At 29.1% G+C, this 22,670-nt stretch overlaps 2 protein-coding genes across 8 annotated transcripts; both read left to right on the plus strand.

Moving 5' to 3' along the window:
- Nucleotides 1-1,426: 1,426 nt before the first annotated feature.
- On the plus strand, nucleotides 1,427-3,859 carry LOC127265828 (uncharacterized). The gene has a single exon (XM_051295838.1). It carries the CDS (start codon nucleotides 1,470-1,472, stop codon nucleotides 3,501-3,503), a length of 2,034 nt encoding a protein of 677 aa, XP_051151795.1. The 5' UTR covers nucleotides 1,427-1,469; the 3' UTR covers nucleotides 3,504-3,859.
- Nucleotides 3,860-5,728: 1,869 nt separating this feature from the next.
- On the plus strand, nucleotides 5,729-9,653 carry LOC127266146 (uncharacterized). Of its 7 annotated transcripts, none has more exons than XM_051296297.1 (7): nucleotides 5,729-5,882; nucleotides 7,230-7,350; nucleotides 7,972-8,596; nucleotides 8,672-8,761; nucleotides 8,869-8,949; nucleotides 9,028-9,161; nucleotides 9,239-9,653. In XM_051296297.1, exons 2-7 carry the CDS (start codon nucleotides 7,261-7,263, stop codon nucleotides 9,422-9,424), a joined length of 1,206 nt encoding a protein of 401 aa, XP_051152254.1. In that variant the 5' UTR covers nucleotides 5,729-5,882; nucleotides 7,230-7,260; the 3' UTR covers nucleotides 9,425-9,653. The 7 variants fall into 7 exon arrangements, with proteins under 7 accessions (XP_051152254.1, XP_051152257.1, XP_051152252.1 ...); XM_051296300.1 differs by having other exon boundaries at nucleotides 5,787-5,907; XM_051296295.1 differs by lacking the exon at nucleotides 5,729-5,882 and adding an exon at nucleotides 5,987-6,099.
- The last annotated feature ends 13,017 nt before the right edge of the window (nucleotides 9,654-22,670 follow it).

Below are 22,670 nucleotides of genomic sequence, written 5' to 3' on the forward strand. Positions count from 1 at the left end.
ATAATTATTGAATTGTTACTTATTATTTTGTATTAACTGTTAATTTATGAACTTGTAATTTTTAGAAACAGATAGATAATTGATTGTTACGTGATTTTTGATATTAATCTGATAATTTATTAGTCGTAAGTTTCGGACATTGACAAAAAAAGTATTGACTTGTTAAAGCTGTTAACATAATAGGTGTAAAATTTGGGCATTGACAAATAATTATTGGGTTGTTACTTGATTTTTAATTTAATAGCTGTAAATTTTGTAAGTTGAACAAATAACCATTGGGTTGTTACTTGATATTTGGTATTGACTTGTTAGTTTATTAGCTGTAAATTTTGCAAGTCTAACACATGATTATTGGTTTGTTATTTTTTATTTGGTATTGAGTTGTTAATTTATTACCCGCAAATTTTGGTACTGAATATTTTGAATGTTGACAGATAATTATTAGGTTGTTATTTGAATTTTGGTACCAAGTTGTTGATTTATTACCCGTAAATTTTGGATGTTGACAGATACTCATTAGATTGTTATTTGAATTTTGATATGAGTATATTTTGGATGCTGACAGATGATTATTAGGTTGTTATTTGAAATTTGGTATTGAGTTATTGATTTATTACCTGTAAATTTTGGATGTTAACATATAATTTATTAGGTTGTTATTTGAATATTGATACTGAATTGTTAATTTATTAATGGTAAATATTGGGTATTCGAAGATAATTATTAAGTTGTTATTGTGTCTCTTTTATTGTAGACACATGAATTTAAGAGTGTTATAATTAGTAAATGATTAACAATGTATTAGTTAAAATAATTATTTTATAATAAAAATAATTTTATATTACGATTAAATAACTAATTTATTTAATTAAAATTAAATAAAAAGTTATAAATTAAAAATTTAAAATAAAATTAAAATTTTTAATTTTGTTTTTCTAAAAAGTGACAGAATTCTAACAAAAAAAATGGAAAAATGGACATAATAAATGAGATGAATGAAGTATTATTTTTGGTACAGAACTATTAACTAATTACTTGTAATTTTGTATATGGACGGATAATTATTGGATTCTATCTTTTTTACTGAGATTTTGATTTTATTAGCTGTAATTTTTACTACTATTTATTTTATTTTTCTTTTCAAAATATATTAAGTTAAATACTCCCTCCCGCGGTGTGTTTGACAGGAGATTTAAAAATATTGATATTATTAATAGTTGATACATAGTAGCAACAGTATAATAGTAGTTTTACAGTCATATAATTATTTATGAAAATGAAATTATTATTTTGAAAAAAAAAAATAGTAAACAAAAATATTGTAAGAAATATTTAATTTTCATCGTTTAAATATTTAAATATAATATTTTAAATATAAAAATAATGTTTAAATATAATATAAAAAAAGAAAAAAATTATTCTCTCCATCGTTGATCTTTACCATTCAGCTCCCACTCCCACACCCTCTAATGGCGGACGATTTCATCATGGAACATCGCAAGGAGTCGTTAATTTCTCCGATCACTGGTCTCCCCTCTCACAGACTCGCTCATTTTCTCAAACCCTCAGTGGCCTCACCGGAAGCCTCGGCCGCCGCCCCTTCTCTGGTTCCATCTACCACCGGAGCGGAAAAATCGCCTCTGAAGTCCACTTTCGTCGGGTGGAAAATCACGCCGAAGAAGTGGAAGAAATGGGTGGAGGACATGAGCTCCTCGCATCGATCAACGTGGGAGAGCGCGGGGATTCTCGACGCTATAATGAGCTCCACAATCACCATACACCGAAGCAAGGATCTCCTCTTCGGTTTCCTTGAAAAATGGTGCGACACAACCAACTCCTTCGTTTTCCCCTGGGGAGAAGCTACTCTGACGCTCGAGGACATGGCGGTGCTCGGTGGATACTCTGTGTTTGGGGAGAGGGCTCTGAGCGCTTCCGAAAGGGGCGAAGTAGGGGAAATCGAGAAGAAATTGCGCAAAGCGCGGTCGGTGATTTCTAGATGCAAGTCGAAGAAGCCTATGGTGGGGCCATGGATGGAGAAATTCATGGGGAGCCAGAGCGAAATCGAACACGAAGCATTTCTCGTGTATTGGCTTTCGAGATTCGTCTTCCCCATAGCTTCAGGCACCGTTAATGGAGATGTGCTGTCCATCGCCGTTCGCTTGGGTCGAGGGGCTAAAATAGCTCTCGCGCCGGCGGTTCTCGCCGGAATCTACAGGTCCTTGAGCTTGCTGAAAGCCGGCGTCAATTTTTCTCGAAAACCAGAGGCGAAAAATGGCGACGCTGTTAATATTGCAGTTTCGGCTCCATTGGCGCTTGTCCAGATCTGGATTTGGGAGAGATTCCCCACTCTAAGCCCGACGCCGGTTGGGCTGAACAAGCCGAGAATGTGTCGATGGGGTGGTTTGAAGAAAGTGAAAACTGAGAATTTATTGTCCGCCATAGATGCAGCTGGAGCAGAGTTTGTGTGGCGTCCGTACAAGGGAAATGGCTTCCCTGAGAAGCTCTACCAGGATTGTGGATATTGGGCTGTTGTTGATTCAGACGTAGATGAAGATGAAGATTTAGAAGGTTTTATCCGCTGCTTGAGGGCCAGCGAGCTCGTCGGACTCAGCTCCGACCCAAATTCGATAAAGCAGTATCTGCCACACCGCGTGGCGATGCAATTTGGACTCGATCAGGACATCCCGGGGCATGTCCCCCGAGTAAATGTCAACGTAAACATTGCATGGGCCGATTTCACTCGACCGGTTAAAGACTCCGAGGTTTATATACCCGGGAACCTATCCGTGCCACAATGCACCATTCGCTACGCGGATTGGTGGAAAAAACTGCATCGGGGATTGAAAAAGGACCATGTAAATGATGCCTTGGAGGGTCAGAATGTACAGGAAACCAAGAACGTAACTGTCGTCGGTGTAAAATTTGAGGATGACGACTTTCCTCCGCCGCCAGGATTCCCACCGAAGGGGAAGGGAATCGTCTTTAAGCAAAGCCCTGCTTTATCTTCGCCAGGGGCTGCTCGATCCCCCAAGTCGGGCTTGAGTGGTATCTCCAAGGGCGTGAAAAGGAAGATTCTTGACGGATCCAATGCAAAGATTGTGGATTATTACACCCCGGTTTCTCCCGGTGGCTCTGCTTTGAAGAAGCGGAATGAGTCTAAAGGGCCCCATTCGAGCATGACTGAATCGGAAAAAGCTTCTGACCAAGTGTCCGGAAACTGCAGCCACCGCCGGGACGATGAAATGCACAAGAAGGACCACTCATCTTTCAGAGATGAGGATGTGGCTGAGCCTGGTGCATCGACAAGAGTAGACGCCGGAGAAGAAGCAGGGGATGTGAGGAAGATGAAGATGATGGATGGCAATTGCCCGAGTCCGGTGGAGAGCAGCAGCACGGCTGACACCGGATTGGTGGAGCGATTGGAACAGCGGATTGGGCGGCTGGAAAGGCTGGTGGCTTCGCTGAAGTCGGAGAAGAGAAGTGATCTGCCTGTGCCGAAGTAATGTTAATGTAACAATAGGAAGGAATTGCAGGTAAACTTGTTTATGAATTTGCAAGTTACGGTCAGAGATTGGTCGGATGTAGAAAATGTGTATCCCCGGTTAGTCCAGTCTTGGATTCTTCGGTTTTCTGGTAACTCGGATGCAACTTTAATGTAGTATGCAATGATTTTAGGAAGAAGATCCATATCCATTGCAAAGACAATAGGATAAGTGGATAAGAAATGACATGGACATGGTAGATGAAAAATGAAAGAAAATGTTTTGTTCTTGGGATGAATCTGCCTGCTCCTCCCGGCTGCCTTCTTCCCCTTTTTGGAACTCTATTTAAGTTTAAGTTAGATTTATTATTTTTGTGACGTCTGCATTTCATTTGCCTTAATTTACTTGCATTTCTCTCCTTCGTAACAATTTGCATCTTTTATTGTCTTTTTATTCACCGTTGTTAAAGAAATTTTTAGAAAATCAAGATGAGACAACAAAGACAAAATAACATAAGAACAAAAGAAAATTCGGGGCGTTGCCAAGCCACGTTTTATTATAAAGTACGCAAGTGAGAATACATGGATATTTATAGCTAAGCTTTTGACAATAATATTCAAATCATATCTCTAAAATCTAAAATATAAGATCTAAATCATATCCTTAGATTTTATGATATAATCAGCTTGATATCCCATAAACCATTTTAATTTGATTTGCCATGAATTGGATTATTCTCTTTGACTAGGTTAATAGGCTCTAAATAAATAGTTCCCTTATTTGGTGTTATCGTCTCTATAGGAATGAATATATTATGTTTTCAGAGTATATTATGTACTTTTAATTTGGAAAATAATAAAAAATGGTTTCAATTAAAACAAAATTAAAGAAACTAAATATTTAATAATTACATACCAAAAACCCACTTTAAATAAAGTTTCCATCAAACAACTAATAGCATTAACGAAGAATCTATCTAACATGTGTTTTTTAGGCTTTCGAAATTTACATTTAGATTTTTGAATCCTACTTCCTCCATTTCAATTAAAAAAGATCATTCTGATTTTATGTTAGATTAGAAAATAATTCTATGTATTTTATTAACTAGTAGAAATATATAAAACAATTTTGATTTTTTTACTTTTTATATATTATGTATAAATTAACTGTATATGTAAATACTCATTTCGTTCCTTAATAAACAATCTATTTTTCTATTTTGGTCCTTCTCATAATAAAGTATAATTTCATATGTTTAGCAACTGTACTGTCTATATAACACTACAAATACCTTTACAATTTACAATATTTTACACAAATATTATTACTTTTATATTACGTAATATTAATAAAATTTTTTTAATCATTTCTACTTTATTTATATTACATATCAATATAATACTAATATACATAAAAACTTTCTATAAAAAGTAAGTGAATATTTACTTATGGATTGGAATGAGTAATAAATTGGTAATTTATGTAAAAATTAAAAGGTATTTAATATTTTTGTATGAATATGATTAGTTTTACTATAATAAAAAAAATATTTTTGAGTGAAAAAACAAAAATAATAAATATATTTTTTTAATTAGGCAAAGAAAGTAATATTTTAAATTTGAATAGTTATTTGGTATAATATGTTGAATATATAATTAACTTTTAAATAATATAAATATATATATTTGCTTTGATTTTTTTTTAAAGAAATTGAATTTAATATTAAAAAATCTTATAAAAGCGAAAAAACAAAAATAACTCAACTAAATGAAAGAAAAACAAGAGGCTGCATACCTAAAACTTTTTTATTTTATTTTATTTTTTAATTTGAGTTTTTACCATTAATTATTGAAATCTGTAAAAATTTTATTAGAATATTTATTTTATTATTTTAAAGTATTTTATAAAAAATGAATACAATTAAAAATTAAACAGATATATGATAGGTTCGTTTGTTTAATTTTTAATTTGAAGAAATTTTTTGATATAAAATAATATAATATTATTGAGAATTGTGTAGAAAAAAAAAAAATTTATCTATATATAACCCATTAATTGATAAATTGTAGAAAAACTCATTTTAGATAGACTTCAAATGGAGCATTGATTATCTATAGATTATGCCTCTTTATATGTGATTTTATTCAAAATGTTGATTAGTGATTGTTGTTGGATATGAATAAAAGGATTTTAAACTTGTACACGTGTCCATATATAAGGTCTAAAGAAATTAGTTGAATTCGGCTGCTATGTTTTTCATTCTTCTACTCAACAACTCTTATTTATTGTATCGCCAAGATTACCCCTCCAATATATATAGGAATTGAATTGAATTGAATTGATTTGCCTTGCCACTTTCGACATTTATTTGATATTTCTGTAATGCCATCGGCTCCCGGGGTTGGTATTTCATTCATCTCTAATAGTAAAATCCCCTTTCTTTTCTTCGCCTTTCTTTTACTTTTTACTGTGGTTATTTTTAAATCCGATCTTTTTCATCTTTTCCAGTGAGTAGTGAGTCTGTGTTATAGCTTTTCTACTTTTAATCGTCTTTTACTTTTCAAGTATTTTCTTTGTTTGAAGGGACTGATGCTTTATGATCGTAGTTTCTGGCAGAGTCAGTGTGAATAAGAGTATCTCATGTTTAATTTATGCTGTTAATTTTTATCTGTTTCTGGATTTAAATTTGTGTTCTTGAAGCGCATAATTGTCGGGGATAACTTTTATAGTTGTGGGTTTTTGGGATATCGACTTGATGGGGTTAGAGTACTTCTGGGAATTTGTTTCGATTTTAGTCTTGTAAAGTCAAAAGGGTATGAAAACCTCTAATTTGTTGTCCATAGGAAAAACCCTTATTGCTTGACTATATATTGCCTCTGGAGTACGAAATATAAGTAGAGTTGGCAAAGAATTTTATCCAATATATGTGAAAAGTTCGTAAAGAATTGCCTTTTGTTAGTTTTTTGTTGAGTTAATGTTTGTCTCTCTATGTGGATTTCTCGTGAGAGGGTTTTTTTTTTTTTATGTTGTTGTAAATGAAAATTCGAAGTTGTTTATGGCCGTGTGGTTTGTTCCTAAACTAAGGATTTAAAGGAAAGCAAGAATGATCATAGATGGTCGAATTAAAGGCTAAGATAGAATGATCATAGATTATCGAATTGTAGGTTTGAGTTGAATTTTTATTAGGTAGACATCTAATTGAGATTTAGTTGATGGGAGAATTAGCTTGGGTAGTTGTTTTTATGCTGGAAAATTTTGGTTTTCAGATTCTATTTGCTTATTGGAATGAAAATTATGAGTTATCGAGCAATTTTCGTATTGCCACAATGGATGTAGCTTGTTTTACTGCCAGTGAACCTTTATATGAGAGGCTAATTTACATTGAAGAGTTTCTGATTGTGAACCATTGCTTTCAGCTATAACTTAATGATCTCTCTCAGCTTCAGAATTCACGATAAAGAACACATATATAAAAGCTTCTATTGCGTTTAATGAAATCGGAGAGTTCCTGAAATAGAGCTGCATTTGTGATACTACTACATGTTTTACTTTACCTGTATCAGTTTTGTCTACAATTTCTAATCCATGGAGTTTCGTGGGGAATGATTTGTGGACAGCTTCTCTGTTTCAATGCTTTGGCTGAAATCTGATTAGTGCATCAAGCTTTTTTTCCCTAATGTGTATTTTATATAAATGTAACAATTGTTGCCAAAAGCAAGATTTGATTTCGTTTTTAAATATGGGCAGGATACATTTAATATTGGAGGAATATAGAGCTATGGAGTTTAAAGGTATAGCCTGGGCGGGAAACTTATACGAGAGGTTTGAGGCTATGTGTTTGGAGGTTGAAGATGTACTTGCATCTGAGGTAAACTCTTAATTACGGGAAATATCTTGCCAGTTTTGTGCCTATGGATTTGTCTTAATAAAGTTTGCGAAGATGATTTCTGTCTGCGAATGAGGTATTGTACCCTACTTGAGAATCTGAGCTGGCCTCTGAAGAGCTTGATGCATATAAGATCGAGCAAATTTGGATGTTAATTGTTTAGCTTAATCTGAGAAGATGCTAAAGAGCATTAACTGTATAAACATACAGATTAAATATTGCGGATGCACAGAAATATAGTATCCAAATAAGAATCGATATGATATATGGATCATTGTCTCGTATCTATAAAATGAACTTCTCATAGTTATGGTGAAGTATGAGGGCAGAGAGTCATTTGGTTGATTGAAAATAGGGAATGTCGAAGTTTTGAACCTGCAAAGTGCTTGCATATAAAATAGACTTGCTCTTGTTCTAATTCTTTACCTTTCATCGACATTTGTCTTAGTTTACTTTTATTCTTTCCTGTGTTTAAGCATGTATATATTTTATATATATATATATATATTTCCTTTGATTCTTGTAATAAATTCCGTAGATGTTGCAGATGAGTTTATCATATAATCTCATAACCACACGCTATACTTGTTTGTTTACATACAGGATGCAGTCAAGTACATGGAAAATCAAGTGCAGAAAGTCGGAGTTAGTGTAAAGAAATTCTATTCTGATGTGGTGCAAGACTTTCTTCCGACATCTTGCATAAATCCCATAAAAGTAGCTGCTCCAGAGTTGCTCTGGAGCCCTGATGATCGTGCTGACAACAATAAGAAGCCCAAGTTGTGCATAAACGAGGCTCAGGGAGGAGAAGTGAAGAACGAAAAAAGTTTAAATGATGATACAATCTCTCAATTTCCTCAGTCTTGTCGAGTTATTGTTGAAACTACAAACCCCGGGCTGTCTTCTGCTAGAAGCAAGAAATTGGGAGCGTGCAAACGTTCTGTCGGCATCAAAAGAATTTCTCAGACTCGTCACCCTTTGAGAAAATCTGATCCCGCCAGTTGTTTGTGCGCTGTGCATGATGTAAGAAAGGGTTGTTCGTTTTCCTCTAGTGAAACGAATGTAACAGAGTTCTCAGAGACCTCTCCCAAACACAGTCCTGAAGAAGCCGAAGCTGAAATGGCTTCCTCTGCTTCTGACAAAGTTTTATCAGTTGAATCTCCGAGGCAAGAAGAAGATAATGCTGACTGCACCTCGTCCTCTCATGGTTTGCCCGAAGAACCTATTGGTACCTTCAGTGATTACAGTTTTCAATCTCTCTGACCTATCAGTCTCATATTTATGGCATTTCGTCTGTTGGCAGGAACATCTGTGAAAGAAACTTCATTGTCTAACTCAGGCTTGAGCGTTGCGAGTAATGCATCTGATTTTTCGTCTGCTACGTCTGATGAAGGTCTGTGATGTTTTATTGAACGAAGCTTTAATCATCCCCTTAATCTTTTGCTGGAAAACCAAAAATGAAAAGCATTTGAAATGGATATTCTTTTGTTCTAATGACAGCTACATTAGTGCAAGATGATGGCACAATTAGTCAAACAAATTTTAACATTATCGACCACAAATCATTTGTCCGCTACGAAGGTAAAAGTAACTATAGTTATTTTGGACAGTGATATTTGTTAATTACCATCGCCAATGCCTACTTCCTGTGATGTTTAGAGTACTTTGAAATGGAAGTAAGATTCGATGAGGAGTTTGAAATTTCGAAGTCCGATGATGATGATGATACCTGTGTCTTGGTGGAAGATGATTTATTAGTTTCTGAAGAGACCGACAAACATAAGTCCTACAAGGTTTATCCTCTTTAACTCCTACTACTTGAACTCATTAGTGCACATACATATATTGATCGCGGCGTAATTTTTTCCAGAAAAAGCTTCGAGAAGCTCTATCTGCGAAATTGAGGCCTTGGAGGAACCAAACTCAACCAATTTCTCGAAACACAGATTTAGATGAAAAGAAGATTAATGAAGATGCGACTATTCCAGATGTTACATCGAATTCCGGAAGCGCAGAAGGCCGAGATTCATTTGGAGCCGATTGGGAGCTGATCTAAAACAATTCAACTTCACTCTTGATGAGCTTATTAGCAATAATGGTATGCTGTTCTATGCACTCTCCTTAACTTAAACTTAATTTTACTAAGCAAAGATGAGATTTTTGTTTGCTTGTTATTGGTATTTGAATGACTACTTATATATATATATATATATATGTATATGAGCTAGAGCCAGGCTCCTATGGCGGACTGGGAAATGTTGATATATTTATTTTGCTTTTGTTTTTGTTTTGTGCATATTATTATTCATCACTGCCTTGCTCTCCTATCATATGTATTGCAATTGAGAAATGCTTTTATATATATATATATATATATCATCAATTCAAATAAATAAAACTTATCATCTTTAAGTCATATCCAAACCCAAATTGGGCGTGTGTGGTGGTTATTGGATCATGTTTTGGTTCCCTACTATTTTAAATATTTTTCAAATTTTTCAAGTTGACTCAATTATAACCTCGTATGTCAATTTCTCATAAATAAGCATATATATATATATACATTTAATTCAAATTTTCTTATATTTATATTAACTTAATTTATATTAATTTATGTATATATTTTTAATTATTTATATTATATATAATGTAATTCTTTATAAAATATCTACATATTGAATATAATATATTATTATTGTGTAACTTTAAAATACTTTAATATATATTTTTAATCAAAACATATTACATTATAATCAAATAATATTTCATTGTAAAACAATAAAATCAACCTCTTAATTACTGTATTAATCAATTAACCAAACCCCCAATTTCCCAAACAATCTCCCCAAATTATCTTTAGAAGAAAATGGACATAAGAGAAGGCCCAAATTTAAGTAAAGAGTGAAGTTTTTCTTTTTTTTTTTTTTTTTGGGGGATAGACAAGCCCATAGTTGATTCTTGTAAGATATGTTTTTGTTTGAGGGTTAGGATTTTAAATTTGATTTTGAATAGGAAAAAATTTGATTTAAAATAGTTGTACGATGTGATATAAATAAATGTTGATTTAATATTTTGAATGCAAAATTAAATTTTAAGCATATAGATGAAAGATATGTGCCTTGCGAATTTTTTTCCTATTTCATAACTATACAATATCAAAGGTGTGATATTTTTTTTTTATTTTTTATTTTATGTGAAATATAGAAAATTATATATAAAATATAAAAAAAAATAAATATGTGTAATATATTAATAATTTTAGAAAAATGTGTAAAAAAAAAAAAATCCAAAGAAACAAACCCCAAGCTTCCCCCCCAAAAAAATATACTATCATTAACCTACAAAATATTCTCTCCATCTTCTAAAACATTCAATTTTTGGGTACAAAGATTAAGAAAAATAATATTTTAATATATTTTTTTATAAAGATAGAATTGAAATTTTATACCTTTCGTAATATAAATTTTAAATTAAGATAAAATGAGTGTTAAAATTATGTGGAGTCCATCGGTGACATTTGTCTAAATAAATAGAAAAATAATAAGTATAAATAAAAATAATAATTATACCTTTTTTTTTTTTTTCTATATTCATTATGGTATAAATATACTCCTAATATAGTAAAATAATAAAATGAATGGGTTTGTTTTGTGAAACAATTTGAAAAAATATTTTTTTTATATAAAATATATAAAATTATGCAATTAATATAAAAATAATAAATATATTAATTTTTTAAAAAATATATATATGAAAAAAATGCAAAAAGTACACGTGCATATAGAATATACATCAAACACCACCGGTACCAAAGCTAGCTAAAAATGTAAAAAGTGTTCCCTCAAATCAAAAGTAACAAAACAAATATTGAATAATGTAAATAAATAATAAAAAAAAGTAGAATCTTTATGAGAAAGCAGATAAGCTAATTAGTCAATTTGAGTGGCCAACTTGGCAAACTAACCTCTCTAAGTATGCCCAATTTAGCCCAAGTAGTTGAGTCACATTATTATTATTATTATTATTATTATTATTATTATTATTATTATTAAAAGATAAAAGCTAGTTAGGTGAATGTAGCCAAATAAAGATCCTTTTGGATGAGAGATATAAGGACAAACAAAATGCCCATAAACAAGTTTGTCTATAAAAACAATAATAAATAAATAAAATAACAAACTTTAATTTTGTGAGTAATATTGTAGAAAAAATGTATACATACACACTTACATAATGAATGTAATATATATTTTTAGATATTTACCAAAAATAATAATATAATATAAAATTTTATTATTTTTTATATTACGATATATTATCTTTATATCTAACATAAAAATACTTTCGCCAAGAAAAAAACAAAACCAAATGAATACACCCTAACTATGTGCAAATTTATTAATAATATATATATATATCTTTTTAATTTATTCACAGAAAATATACATTATCTATTTAAGTATTGCTTTTGCTTTGCATATATATATATATCATTGCAACCAACAAGTTTATAGTTGCTTAGAAGTGAAACTAATATATATATATATATATATATATATATTGTTTGGGGATATTTAGAATTAGAACCATTTGTTGGTTAGCATTTATGTGGATATATAAATTAATACTACCCTTCCTATATATTATTTTATTTGTGTTTACTTGTCAGGTTTTAGTTTTAGATTTTGATTTTGAATAATAAAATTTTGAATTGAAATATTTGTTTGATGTGATATAAATATGTGTCGATGTGATGTTTTGAAAAAAAAAAAATTAGAATAGTAAAATCAGAAGTAAAAATTCACAAGTAAACACAACTATTTATTACTATAAATATATTATTTTTCTTTAACAAAATATCACATTAAAATATCATTTAAATTTATGTGAAAGTTAAACACTCTGTTTAAAAGAAATCTAATTTACATTAAACACTAGAAATAATAATAATACCATAGAAACAACAAGACAAATATGGGCCACGTATTGTAAGTATAATTGCTCCATAGATGCTTTATTCCATTTTCTACCAATGCATAGCTTAAGTTCCAATCAAGGCTTATCTGGGGAACTTATGGTGTCAAGCGGCCATGTTATTTGACTTCCGATCAATACATTGTAATAATATATAAATTATTTGAAATATGCAGTGTATAAATTGTATATTGTGATAATGTGTTAAAAATGAATGATACATATATTGCGTGGACTATTACTTACATGCTGTCAGTTTATATATACCGTATTATATTATAATAATAAATTATGTGATATTTATATGTATTTTGGTAATATGAGATGTGCTGAGATCAATAATAAAATATTTTGTGTAAATTATTATAATATGTTGTAACTTCATATATTGTATTTGCATTACAATAAACTATTGTCTGTCTATTTATTATTCTCTTTGTTCCAGGTAAATTGTCCACGTTAATGTAAATACAATAATTTAGATAAAATATAATTAATAAGTTATTAATAAAAATAATTATATTTTAAGATTTAAATTAATTTTTTTTATAAATTATTAATTTTAAAATATAATTAAAATGTATAATTATATTTTCAAAATAAAAAAACAAATTTTATGAAACATATCGAAATAATTTTTAAATTTTTAAATTTTAATCTTAATTTATAATTATGAATAATATTAGTCTACCGCCGCTGTACCAACTTATAATCAATAATGTCCTATTTATCCCTTTCATTTAGCCATGAAATGTTTTGATATTATATATATATATACATATATATATATATGCAAGTGCTTCTTGTGGAGAATTCATTATCATTATCATCGTGTCAATTTCTTGAGAAAAGAAAAATAATGATAAAATTACTATTAAATAATTGAGAGTTTGGATGCAGACATCCAATTTGAAATCAATTGACGACAAGAATGACCTTTCATCTTTCTAAAGTAAGGGAGTTCCTACATGTTTAGATAATACTCAATACGGACACCATGACTCTGATACTATGTTAATAAGAGATCCAAGCATCCAACCTAAAACTAATTGATGATAGGTGTAGTGGTCATTCACCTTTATAAATCAAGAAAATTCCTACATGTTTAATCAATATGGACAATATTCAACAACTATATATTTGTAATACACAGAAGTTAGACATGTGCTACTAGATTAACTCTCGTGGATGAGCCGGTGCCAGGTCATCCGAGATTGAATACTAATTAAATAAATTGAATAGACTACTCATATCAACAATGTGTATATATTTTTTTTCGAGAGTCCTACTGAAATAACTCTATAGTTAACCATAATTTGAGAATAATTATCTCTAAAATGTCTCCCATAATGCACGTGAATCAAACAGAAGTGCGGTAAAAAAACTCGTATTGACATATAAAACTAATCTACGATCCTGACTTGCCCGATTTTGCAGGACTTCCTGGCGGGGTATCACAATATTGACCCAGCTTGAATCACTTTCTATAAAGAAGCAGCCAAACATGTCACTGTTTGTTTAATTGCAGTGAAAACCACATTGGATATACAATTATATATGTATATACTTCATTCATTCGTCCGCCTCTAAAGATGACATTTATCTTTTTGTATTATTATGCTTAATATTAAAAATATTATTCTAAAAAATGGGACAAACTACTATATATATATATATATAAATTTATATAGAAAACTAAGCCATTCCAAAAAATGATCACATGGTAGATGGGGCCATTGATATTTAAAATATATATATATATATATATATATGTATGTATATAGTGGAGAATTGCTCTACAATTACACTTGCATCACCACTCATGAGGTTAGTTGGATGCATATGATATGATGATTGCTTAGAATTTTGAACATATGTTTTAATATGAATATATAATAATTGAGTTTTTTTTAAAAATCTTTTATGGTAAAATAAATATAAAATTAATAAGTAAAATAGATTTTAATTTATTTACTAACACGAGAAATGCAAATAATTTGGAATGACAGTGAAAAATGAAAAATAAAATATGCTTCATCCCTCTATTTTGATTATATTTATACTTTTGTTGATACAAATGAAATATTTATGTGCGATAATTAATGTGAAAAAAATATATATGTTGTTGAAAAAGATGGTAAAAATATAATGAATAAGTTGTAATAACATATATAAGATAGTAATTATACATGAAGTGTAAATTATTCTATTATTGCACGAGAATCATGTATACTAAATTAAAAAATAACTATATTAATTATGTACCATTCACAAGGGGAATATTGCAAAAAATATTCCACACGTATACCCCATTATCACTTTTGTCCTGTATTTATTTCGCTGGCAAAATATATCATATATGTTTGCAAAAGTCGCTATTTTTATCCTTTGGCCGCGCGTGGCTGCACGTGATTGCGCGTAAGGGCGCGTGGTGTGAATTTCACGCGCGGACAAAGGACATAAATAGCAACTTTTGTAAACATGTGGGATATATTTTGTTAGGGAGATAAATATAAGTGTGAGATATTTTTTGCAATATTCTTCCATCAGAAGTATAAATTTGATTTATTAATTGTGGACAGGAATAATATATCATTTCAATCATGTCCAAGTTGATTTGGATGGCTTTATTTTGGGACTATGAAAATTCTATGCTTTCAATTTACTCTCAATATTATTACTTGTGATGTTCATTATAATTTAACCCACCTCTTAAATTAATAAACACATAAATATATTCAAAACAATTTAGAGTTTGCTTATCCAATAAAAAAGTAATGTAACCAATTTTTTTAGTTTTTATTTTTGAAGTATTAAAAGTAATAATGTAATAGTAAAATAGTGATATTTGTTAAAAAAAAAAAATAGAATATTTTTGAAATAATTAATTTTTAATTAGACAACCAAAAATAAAAATATAGTTCCTTACATTGGACGTCATGGTTGGGTCAAGTCACTACAATTTGTGTCCAAATTATAGACCTCTTGTATTTGTATTTCCACATATGTGGGGCACACTTTTTTGTGTGTATTGTCACAATAATATTTATTACAACTCTCTATCCATGGCAGCTCATCAAGTCTTAGTTTTGATAATTATATTATTATTGAATTAATATGTAAGATATATACTTCCTCCGTTCAAGCTAAAAATATACAATTATTTTTGGTGCGGAAATTAAGGAATAATAGTATTTTAATTATAGTGGGTAGGTAAAATTAGTAAAATGACATTTTTGCCCATACTTTTTTGGTATAAAAGTAATGATGTGATGTAAAGTAGGAGTATTTGTGGAAAAAATGGGGTATTTAATGAAATAGTTACTTTGTAATTAGACGTCCCAAAATAGAATATATATAATTTTTAATTGGACGGAGGGAGTATATTTTTTGGCTTCATGCACACGGTGGCAACACACTCACATGATTTTTTATTTTATTTCTATTCTATAAACTATAAGTTTCGAATGTAATGATTTTTAGAGAAATAAATATTTGCAAATCATATAGGAAGCAAGTTTTGAGACATAACTAAACAGGGTGAGGCGTTGACTTAAAATAGATCAATTTATTATTAGGACGGATTTTAATGTGGTGTATAATTTTTTGTTATCTTATATATATTTTTATAATAAAAAAACTAGAACAAGTAGTATAAAAAGTTTTTTTAGAAAAAAATATATGATTTTTCACTAAAAAATATATCTAGTTTTTTTTTTTTTTTTTTTTATGGCAAATAAAAAAAATGAACTTATTTTTAAATAAGAAATGAAGTATTTTGTAACCGATTGGACTATTCAAAGGCAAATCAGAATCAAACTAGCTTAATAGTTGCAAATTAAATCCGGGAAAAAAAAACAAAAATACAATTAGACGAATCATATATGGAAGACAATACCTGAAGACGTCGAAGTTTGAATCCATTCACACCACCATTAGACCATCCCTTTACAATATATATATGTTATCTTCTATTACTTTTGATGTAATTAATTGATTCAGGTATATTGGAATTTCTGACTTGACAGCATTGTTGTATTTAAATTAGTTTGAATAAAGCTGTATAATTGATTATTCTTGAATTTTATATACTTTTTATTTTTGTGAAATTTTTGTAACAGTTAGTATCAGAACCTCATTGAGTAGGAGCTATTACAACAATTGAAGGAATGTTTCTCATTAAGAATTAAATTCGATGAACTCGACTATGAATTTTAAAAGATGCAGATCGATGATTACTTGTATATGATGAATTTGCACGAACATTGAAGTATAAAAGATCATAGATATAAAAATAGATGATCCTAATCCTTTTTTTACTTTTGCCGTATATGACATTCCATATGAAGCTGTCTGTGCTAATAAAGTTCATTAAATTCAAACAAAATCTTAAGATGTCAAAGACTAAAAATACTATAGCTGAACACCTTAATACTCAATATTATTGGATCATAGTTGGCCTTTGTTAATATTGAATTTGTTGATAATATAAAAACCCTAATTTTGCTATCGTGTCTTTCAGGAAGTTGGAAAGGTATTAGTTATAAAAGTTAGAGTTTGTTCTCTTTATAAAATTACTTTGACATATTTTTTCAAAAATATATATATTAATAAAATAATTTCTTATACATTACATAAAAAAATATTCATTCAAACAATTTTACAATTAAATAAATAGTGCTTTGTTCTAAATTTGCAGTAATTAATAAATTATTAAAAACTTTTAGAATTGTTTATCACGAATAACAAGCCGTTGAGAATTCTGAAAAAATAGGATGTCAAGAACAAGATTCTTAATCGACGAGTACCGTGCTTGAAGAGAAATTTGATCTTTGAGGACAATTAGACGATGATGACTATATCACAACTTTTGAATCCGAAACATAGAAGATTTTTGAAAAAGCCACGATGTTATCTAGAGACATTAAGATAAGAAAATTTCCTATACATAACTACAAATATGGTGTCTTAATTAATAGCCCTTATATGGAGATGAGTTTGAATCGAATTGGATAATCAAATTTTCTTAATATTTTTATTTTTATTTTGTCATTCACATGATGTATTTGGTTTTGAATTCAAGCAAATTATGTTTTTTTTTTTTTTTTCTTTTTTATAAAAAAGCTATTTAACTTACACTATTTGCAATTAAAAATATTATTTTTAAATAAACTATCACATTAAATTACTATTTAAATTAAATTTTAAACAAAAAATTAAACAAAAAACACAAACCAAACAATTATTACATATTTTATAGGATGCGATTAAATAAGTTAGATTTGTACATAATTTATAGAATTAGAGAAATTCATCAAATTTATTATTACAAATTTTTTATATATAATGTAAAGGATGGGATTACACAACTCAACGAGTAATAAGAACATAAAGTATAAGTGGCCACATGGAATTAAAAGTTTTTAATAAAATTAAAATCAGGTCGTGTGGATATTAAGAATCTCCCACATGAAAACACATATACTAGCTTATTATTATTATTATTATTATTATTATTATTATTATTATTATTGTGATAGTCAACTATTTTATTAGCTTATTTATTCATGTAGGAATCTAGCATGTTAGATTTCCAATAAATTTGTATTATATTGCATTGTAATACCCTCAGAATTAGGCCGGTGTTAGGCCAACTTCCGTAGATGAGCAAGTGTTAGGCCATCCGAGGTTAAATATAGGTTAAATGAATTGAATAAACTATTCATTTCAACCATATGCATATTGTTTTTCGTAAGCCCTACCGAAATAACTTTAAAGTTAAAGGTGTTTGTCCTCAAATAATTTGAAGATGAGTGACCACTGGAAGGTTTCCCAGAGTGCGTGTGAAAGATGACAGAAGCGCGCTGGAAGGACTCGTTTGACTTGTGGGGCCAGTCTACAATCCCAAAACGTCTGGCTTTGCGTGGCTTACAGGTCGGGCTGTCACATGCATGGAGGCGGATCTGGACCATGCTGATAAAGTTTGGACTGTTCATCGATGAAAATCAGATGGCTTAAAGAATATGGGTAAAATCGTCTTTTTAAGTTTAAAAGTTATTGAATTTTGTAAAATGTGGAGTCTGCATATATTCGATGTTGAAATATGTCAAACAATATGCTGGAAGTTTCATTATAAAATATTTTTTTCATAAATAGTAAAATGATGAGTTTTTTAAGCTCATCAAATATGGTGTTGTATAACATACTATAAGATGTTTTCCTATGCATAGCTAAATGCTGAAATCAACTGAACGATGTGTTAATTTATTTTATTTGATAGTAATTTTGATGTTCTAATTTAAATATAATTGTTAATACAATTTTACCATATTCTTAACATATCAGACGTAATTCTAATAGTTTCATTAATATTTAAATCTTGAAAAATTATGAAAAACAATTAGATTAACATAATTATATATATTATTATCCAATTTTGACTAGAGATGTCATAATTCAATCCAATAAATTGAATCCAATGCATCAATCCAATAAATTGCATAAGATATTTACTCTGATCTTATAAATTACATTGCATATCAATCTATGGAGTCTATATATATATATATTTAATTTTGAAAAATGTCAAATAATATGTTAAATATTTTATCATAATATATATATATATATATTTTTTATATATATTAAGATGTTAAGTTCTGGATTTAAACTTTTAATTTTTTTTTAATTAAGTTGAAATATTTTGAGTTCTATTTCTAATTAATGCTGCATTGGAAAAGAAAATTGCATGTGGGAAGATTTTAAATTCTTTTTTTTAATAAATGTTCAATGGAAGAAGAAAAGAGAATGTAAGGTTGGTAGTTTGGATAATTGAAAATTTACTATTAAACTCTTAAATTAATAAAGTTATTGAATTAATTTATTATTTGGACTATTGCAATATACTATATTACTATTAATTAATATTTTATATTTATATTTATATTATGTTAATATAATATATGATTCAGCTTACTAATAGCGGTCTATAGACGCAGTATCTGTAATTAAGGTTTTCTATTTTGGAAATAACCTCCATCGAATGGATTAATGAATTGAGAAGAGAATTAATTGAAATGTTTTAATTAATTTTATATTTAGGAATAATACCTCTAGTAAGAGTGTATTAATTGATTAATTAATTAAAATTTAGATCTGACATCTGATGAGTAATTGTATTCAACATGGTGGAATATCAATTTTAATATTTAAATACATATATTATGATTTTAATATTAAATTTCTAAATATAATTAGGAAGCCGTGACGGTTTTGCTAGTCGTTCTAATATAATTAGTGTATTCTAAAACTGGTGATTCAAATCCAAACTGGCGATTTAGATTATATATATATATTTTTTATTTTTAGTATTTGACTTGATGGTTTAAACTATTTTTTATATAAAAAAATTATTCAACGGAAAAGATAAAATGACATTGTTAAATTAATATCTCCCTATTTCCCTTTCGTTATATGGAGAAACCACTCCTTCCTGCACTTGTTATTGCCAGAACCCAAAAAAACAACAAAACACATTGTGGCTTGCTGCAAAAAATCACTCAATTCCATTTCAGTGCTAAGGAAATTAATGAAATCCAATTTTATTACTCAACCCGGTAGTTTTATACGCAGCCCGGATAATCTTGGTTGGGTGTGACCGTGTGAGCACATTTGAGAGTTTATTCTGAAGAGAGAAATTGTTGTTTGAAGCTCTCACTCTTGTCATTCTCTATCTCCATGCTTTGAACTTGTATTTTATACAAAAACCCACCGGAGAAATTGTTGGAGAAAAAAATTTTCGGAGATCCAATTGGAGAAGACGACCACCTCGTGGACGGACTTACTTTGAGCTTGTTGTAGACATTGATGTCACAATATGTGTTTGTGATAACTAGTACCTGTGCAGTAAATAGAAGGTTGGCCTTTATATGACGAATATGAATTAAGTAAGTTTGTGGTTATTTTGTACTATATTCAGTATTGATTAGAGTGGATCATCTCATTGATTGAGATTCCCAAATTTATAATTGAATTGGATTACTAAATACTTGTCACATCTATTGTGTTGATGTTTCAGTATTTATTTCGTTGACAATGTTATTATTACTGTGACGCTTTTGAGTGTTTGAAGAAGATTTGGTCCATATTTTCCAACAAACATCAAGATAATTAAAAAAAAATAAAATAAATAGTTAAAAAAAGGAAAAAAAACACAAATTGATGAATTTTAAATTAGAACTAAATTTGGGATCGAAAATCGACAAATAAAAATTGAAATTATGATTACTTAGAATGATCGATTTCAATTCGATATTTGGACAAACAAAAATCAACGATTGACCTAACCAACAATTTATGTCAATATATAGTCACAACATCTTGAAAGATTAACAATGGATGCATGGGAAAGTATACTCACTCCATAATATATATTTTATTCATTTATATATATAAAAAAAAAAAAATTAACAATTTAACATAATATATTATATTTTTATATTAATGGTATAATTGTTCATAATTAACATAAAAAAGATAATTATCCAAACACACGAAACAAACGACATTACCCCATTTTTTATACACGATCAATTTCAATCTCACAATAATAATAATAATAATAATAATAATAATTATTATTATTATTATTATTTAATTTGGCAATGAGAGTGATGTTTACATCACGTGGAAATGGTAAGTTCCATGAGATGATGTCGGCCACTTTAACATCCATTTCCTCTGAATTGAATCCAACCCAATTATCATATCATACACTATTATATTTATTTATTTATTTATTTTATATCATTATATGCATATATATATATATATGTTTATATTACTTCTTACCCGCCACCACTATTTGCCACACATGATCCGACTAGTTGATTTTTCCGTCGAACTTGGTTTGCAGAGTATTAGATTCGGCTGGGGGTTTATCCAGTGCGCACTTTCGGATAGCGGCTGCGGGTTTCCACCTCATTTAAAAAAAAAAACACATTACATAATATTTGTTATTTACTTGATTTACTGAAAACATTCTAAAAAAGGAAATATAAGTATATCAATGATCGGTTGAAACAATCAAATTATAATAATTTTGTTGTGAACATATTTATGAAATATTGGTCTTAGAAAATAATTTTCAAAACTAAAGTTATTGAAAACTTATTGAATATCTTGTATGTCTCAATAATAGTTAAATGGCTTGGCTATATTGTGTATTGAAAAAAATGTTAGAAAAATTTGCTATCAATACAATACAGATGATTTTATACATAAAAATATCATAACAAAGAATTTAATTTAATTATTTATGTTCTTTTTACATGTAAAAATATTACTATACTATATTTAGGGGTCCCAATTTTAATATCGTCCTAGATCCCTGGGAACTGTATAAATCCATCCTATTTAATTGAGAATCTTTTCGACCTGCACGTTGGAATAACTCATCCTAATTTGGAAGCCACGTGGACTCATACACCACTAGGATTCGTCGAAATTTCAGCCATGCATGTACGACGAAATTCCGATCCGTCATTAATTACATAAACAATTTATTAATAACGCCGTTGCAGCTAATAGTATTATTACTAACTTGCATGTGTACCCTTCCCCAATAATAATAATAATAATAATAATAATAATAATAATAATTCAGAAACCAATCGGTAATGGAAAATGAAATTAATTAAAGCAACATTTACTTGTAAGTCATTAGGACACGTGGCTTTAGGGACGGTGATGGGACGGGTTTTGCAGACTCCGGGATCTTTCCTACACCGGCTTGCTTCAGCTTGGTCCCAAAATTTGTTATGTTTCGAATTCTCCGAGTTCAAAGTCAATCCGAAAATTTTGTTTTCTTTTTAAAAATAAAATATAACTTATTTAATAATATAATACTAAAAGAAAGTTTTTGAAGTATCAAAAAATTGTAGTTAAAAAAATAAAGATAATCAAATGTTAAGGGTGGTCCTTTGTAATGGCTGTTGATGACAAGCAAGATATAATTTTAGTTCAAAAAATAAAAATAATCAAATATTGTCGGTAGTTTGTAGCGATGGTGATCAGCGGCAGACGAGGGATGACAGATATCTCCATTGTGAAGATAATTGAAAAAGAAACAAACAAATTTGATTTAGAAAATAGGGTTCTATTTTATATTTTTAAAATCTTTTAAATAAATATGTAATATTATAATTTAATTATTAAAATATCTGAATTTGGATCTAGATCCAGGGTGAAATGGATTTTTAGTAAAATTTGTAATCAGCCTAAACACGGCTAAAAGTTGAAATTTAAAATTCACAATTGTTAAAATATTT

This window comes from Andrographis paniculata, unplaced genomic scaffold (genome assembly GCF_009805555.1).
Source record: "Andrographis paniculata isolate CXL003 unplaced genomic scaffold, ASM980555v1 Contig74END, whole genome shotgun sequence".
In the NCBI taxonomy this organism is placed as follows: domain Eukaryota; kingdom Viridiplantae; phylum Streptophyta; class Magnoliopsida; order Lamiales; family Acanthaceae; genus Andrographis; species Andrographis paniculata.